Source organism: Macrobrachium rosenbergii, chromosome 20 (genome assembly GCF_040412425.1).
Source record: "Macrobrachium rosenbergii isolate ZJJX-2024 chromosome 20, ASM4041242v1, whole genome shotgun sequence".
NCBI classification, from domain to species: domain Eukaryota; kingdom Metazoa; phylum Arthropoda; class Malacostraca; order Decapoda; family Palaemonidae; genus Macrobrachium; species Macrobrachium rosenbergii.
In genome coordinates, this window is record NC_089760.1 from 27,280,001 (window position 1) to 27,285,000 (window position 5,000).

Here is a 5,000-nt window from a genome sequence, read left to right on the forward strand (position 1 = left end):
AGTTTTGGAGTTAATTTCAGTGTTTATTTTCCAGCTGGTTTTGCTGCATCAACAACTGTAGTTCAAGGAGCTATGGGTAGAAATGGACAATATCACTTTACGATGGAACCTCAGGTAAGGGGTTGGTTTGTAGGTCTAGAAACTCAGTGGTGGGAATTCTGCTACTTTATATTGTACTTCATGTCTTACGATTGGTTAATTTATGTACATTACCGAATTCGCGAAATCTGGTACTTGTTATTCATGTTATTTTGACTGATACTTCAGTTTTCCCGTATTTATTAGTGAATATTTTTTTAATACGTAAACGATTACAATTAGCAATTGCTGTCAGTAAATATCGTGTACTCTTTTATTCATCAGGGTGGTCAAGGATAATTTTCAAAGTATTGTTCAGAATATGTGAAATTTAAAAAATAACTAATCCTTTTAATTCAGTGCAATACCATTGTAGTTATAGTTTCACAACACAGCAGTCAGAGAAACAGAACGCCTTTAATCTATTATTTACATCTAATAAACATTATACAGGTTTGCATAGCCACTCCAACGGACGAAGGCCTTGACATCATAGCCGGTACACAGTGGGCCTCTGAAACTCAGCGAGCCATTGGCCAAGTACTTGGAATCCCTGATAACCAGTAAGTCTTTCAAAACATGTAGCCAGTGTTAATGGCAAAACTGAAGTCTTAATTTTTTTAATCAGCACACTTAAGCACAAATATGTAGGATTTCAAATTTGTTACCAAATACTGATGTAAAGCTTGGCAATAAGATGATGAAATATGACAAGCGGATTGTATCAAGGGTATAAATTGGGTTAATACACACAGTGTATACAACTGATTCGTGAAGGAAATAAATGGTTTTATAATAGCAAATGATGTGATCTGTGTAACAGCACACACTCTGTTTTGTTTCTTTATTGGTAGCAGCATATCAAAGGCCGTCTGGCATCATTTTGGCTAGAACTTGAGTAACACACTCATCATTTTGATATCTTTCAAAATCGCTTTGCCTGAAAAATTGTTGCTCTCGTTTACACCAAGTAACCAGTGTTATAGTAGCAAAATTTAAGTCAATACTGTTCATTAATCTGGTACAGCATACAGATGTGATCATATGTGACCTCGGTAGTGCCACCAATATTTGCTACTTGGTGCAAAGTTTGACTGGTAGAAGCTGACGTGTTCATGTGACAAATTTAATGTAACAAAAACATCTCCAACAGAATCACAGTGACCGTGAAGAGGATTGGAGGTGCATTTGGCTCCAAGATAGATCGCTGCAACATCATAGCCACAGCTGCTGCATTGGCAGCTCAGAAAACCAGAAAGAGAGTAAGAGTCTCTCTCGACTTCGATGTAAACACCACTCTCGTTGGCTGGAGGGAACCATACGTTTGCACCTACAAGGTATAGAAGGAAAAAATTTGATTGTGTTGATGTCCGTAAATTTAAGATATGCTGTTATGCTATAGTTGTCATGTTTTCTCAAGCTCCACTGGTTATTGGGCTTCAGTGTAAAACCCGCTCCATTTTGCACCAGATTTCTAATGTCTATTGCAAGACTTAGTGATTCCTACTTTTATCCCAAGTCAGGGGTAACTCTATTCTTGACCTTATTCGTTCAGATGGGACTATGATCCGTTTAAGGGAGTACCTTCCAATACTGTAACCGGTCGCCACACAGAAAGAATTACCTCCTAACTTAGCCTTGATTGGATTTTTTTTTTATGGGAGATAAATCACCTAATCACTTGTTCTTGTGTTTATATCTATATGTCACTTTCATAGTGTTCTTTCCCGTACAGGCTGGTGTCAACGCTGAAGGCATTCTACAGGCCATTGAGGCTACTCTGACCAGCGATTCAGGATACGTGGCAGTCGACGTCAGTTCTGGCGGTGCTGCCCCAATAATGCCATCTTGCTACTCCTGTCCCAACTGGAATGTCAAACCCCAGTTCGTCCTCACTAACACTGCCAACAACACTTGGTGTCGTTCTCCTGGTAAGCGGTGTCTTTTGCTCTTTGAAAAGGTGAAAAGGGATTCACATAATATAAATGTTGTAGAATCTGAAGTTACTTTGCATTCTCATTTGGAAGTGTGATATTTGATGTTGAAGAAGGTAGTATAACTTCGTGTTTACTGTGCCCTGTAATACATTGTTCCAGTAAGACTTGTCTGTTGATTCCTTCATAAGTAGTGATATGTTTCTGTTTATTCTTTCCTTTCTATTTCTTGTATAAAAATATCGCCTCGAATTATGAATACGGCTTCTTATTGCGTTTACTTAGTAACTCGTCATTTTGACAAATTTTTTATTCTGCTTTCTGAACATATTCAGTAAAGAACATTTATTCAGTTGTAAAGTGACATGCAATCTGACGTTAAATAATAATAATAATGATAATCATCATCATCATCGTCGTTATCATCATCATCATCATCGTCGTCGTCATCATCATCATCATCATCATCATCATCATCATCATCACACTCTTGGTGATGAATCAGTAATTCCACGGACAAACCTCTCTCATCAGGTACCCTGGAGGGCATCATGTTCATGGAGAATATGATGGACCACATTGCCACGGCTATTGGCATGGACCCACTGGAGTTCCGCAGGAAGAACTTAATGCCAGACGGTTCCTCCAGACATCTCAACCGAGTGGTGCACCGTCTTCGTCATGCAATGGCAGGAAATTGTAAGTCCTAGGCGCTCTCAGTTGTTAAAGATCTGTTTCCTTCCTAACCATCAGCATCGCTGGAAGGAGACTGTATGCCGTGATTGTTTACAGTTAGAGATTTCTTTTTTGGTGTTATGCTCTTTTACATTATGGTTTTAAAATAAGAATTAGGCAGTTGACAGCCTGAAATTGTAAGTCATTGATAGTAGCTGTTAATGTTTAAAGTTTGAGATTTTTTTGTTTTTTGTTCTTTGGCATTACTGGCTTGAAATGGGAATTGAATAATTATCAACCTGAACTTATAAGGCATGTTTAGTACCTGTTAATGTTTACAGTTAGAGATTTTTTATGTTCTTTTGTTCTTGGACATTATTGGCTTAAAATACGAATTGGGTAATTAACAACCTGCGGCTGTAAGGAATAAGAACTGAATAATTATCAACCTAAAATTGGAACTCTAAAATATAATAACCAAGAAACACCCAGTTGTGATGATAAAACTATCAACACTGAAGGCTTGTTACCGAAATCCCCAAATGTATGAACAGTGTCGAAATCCCCAAAAGTAGGAATGAATGCTGAAGTTCTTAAATACAGTAATGAAACCAGAGTATACAGACTACAAATTATCTTTACAGTGGATGATACGAAGCAGCCATCCCATTTAATCATCAGGAACAAGAGTATCTTCATAGATACTAACCTCAATTTTTTTTTTATTTCCAGTGAATGCCAAGATCCCAAGGGAAGTCACAATCCCTAACAACCTGATTTCAGACATGATTGACCAGTTAATGGTCAGCGCTGATGTGGACGCCAGGAAAGCTGACATAGAGACGTTCAATAAAGTAAGCTTATAAGTTTAATCATCTGTTTTTCTAATAACGGATCTCCTTTTTTTGTATTTCCCCTTACCTTCTGTTACTTCTTTCTAAGGAACACCATATTCTTTGGAAGCTTGAATTTCAAGTCAATGGTCCCTGTGAGCTTGTTCCATATGAATGGGGTTCATCTTCTGAATAAAAGTAATAATAATAATAAAGTGATGATTTCAGTTATGCCATTAATACTGAGACCTCATCTAAAGTTTGTCGGAAAGATGCTAAGAGATGTCAGGGTACATGAGTTAGAAATGATTTTTAACTCTTAACTCCCGTTCATTTGGTGTGCATATTCGAAAATGTATGGACACACATATGTATGTGTGTTTATCCACGTGTTTGTGTATATGTGCGTGCGTAAAGACAAGTCTGGTGAGAAGATTTATTAGAAAATATAATGTTAAAAATTACTGCAGGTTGAGTCGAAATGGATTTATTCCTTTTTATAATTTTTCTCCTTAAATCATAATTCAGGGTATAACTCTTCTACTCTTCGAATCATCATAAAATAATAAAAGTTTATAGGAAGAATTCCAACCATGTATAATACTTGAAAGGTCGTAGATAGAATTTAAATAGAAAATAACTTCTCATCACTCTTCAAATAATAGCTCTGGAATATGTACAACCATTTATATGCATATTAAGTTATGAGCACAGTATATATAAAATATTAGCACATTCTTATGATTGTCTTCTACAGACTAACAAATGGAAGAAGAGGGGCCTTGCTGTGATGCCCCAGATGTGGCCTTATATGCCACCTAGTGTCTACCCTTTCAGCTGTATGGTGTCCATCAACTGCAGAGATGGTACTGTCATGGTTTCTCATGGTGGAGTGGAATCAGGACAAGGGATTAATACAAAGGTGAGAGATGGGGAAAATGGCGACCTCGTTAATTACCTGGGAGAGCTTGAGATGTAACTGGAAGCTGCTGCAATTCATGCTCTACCTTATATAGTGTATTGTAACGAGTTAATGTCTACCAGAGAGAAGTTTCATGATGTATTATAGCCTGTCTGCGAGAATTGACATTCATTAGATTCTGCAGTTTTTGTCAGAGTGCAGTCTTGTGATGCGTTACTATCTGCCAAAGGCAAGTTTTGTAATGCACTAGTGTCTGCTAGAAGAGTTTCATTGTGATGGTGTCACTTGGAATGAAGTTTCATCCAAGCACGTCAGTTAGGTAGAGGCCGTGACATATTTATCTCTAATTTAGTTTTATTGTTCTCCACCAGGTGGCTCAGTGCGCAGCCTATGAGCTCGGCATCCCACTGGAGATGATTGCAATCAAAGGCTCGACCACTCACACCAATGCTAATTCCCAGTGCACTGGAGGCTCACTGGGATCTGATATCACCTCTTTCGTAAGTGCTGTCTTTGACATTTTTGCTTGTTTTGGCTACAGTTGTTGACATATTATGT

The 5,000-nt window shown here is 37.7% G+C and overlaps 1 protein-coding gene across 1 annotated transcript in view; it reads left to right on the top strand.

The window, feature by feature from the left end:
• Nucleotides 1–5,000, top strand: part of LOC136849166 (xanthine dehydrogenase/oxidase-like) — a 21,458-nt gene that overhangs the window by 10,635 nt on the left and 5,823 nt on the right. The window contains exons 14-21 of the mRNA XM_067122267.1: nt 35–114; nt 532–641; nt 1,232–1,415; nt 1,814–2,009; nt 2,547–2,711; nt 3,420–3,541; nt 4,278–4,442; nt 4,814–4,942. Coding sequence (XP_066978368.1) covers nt 35–114; nt 532–641; nt 1,232–1,415; nt 1,814–2,009; nt 2,547–2,711; nt 3,420–3,541; nt 4,278–4,442; nt 4,814–4,942 — 1,151 coding nt within the window. The remainder of the gene's footprint in view (nt 1–34; nt 115–531; nt 642–1,231; nt 1,416–1,813; nt 2,010–2,546; nt 2,712–3,419; nt 3,542–4,277; nt 4,443–4,813; nt 4,943–5,000) is intronic.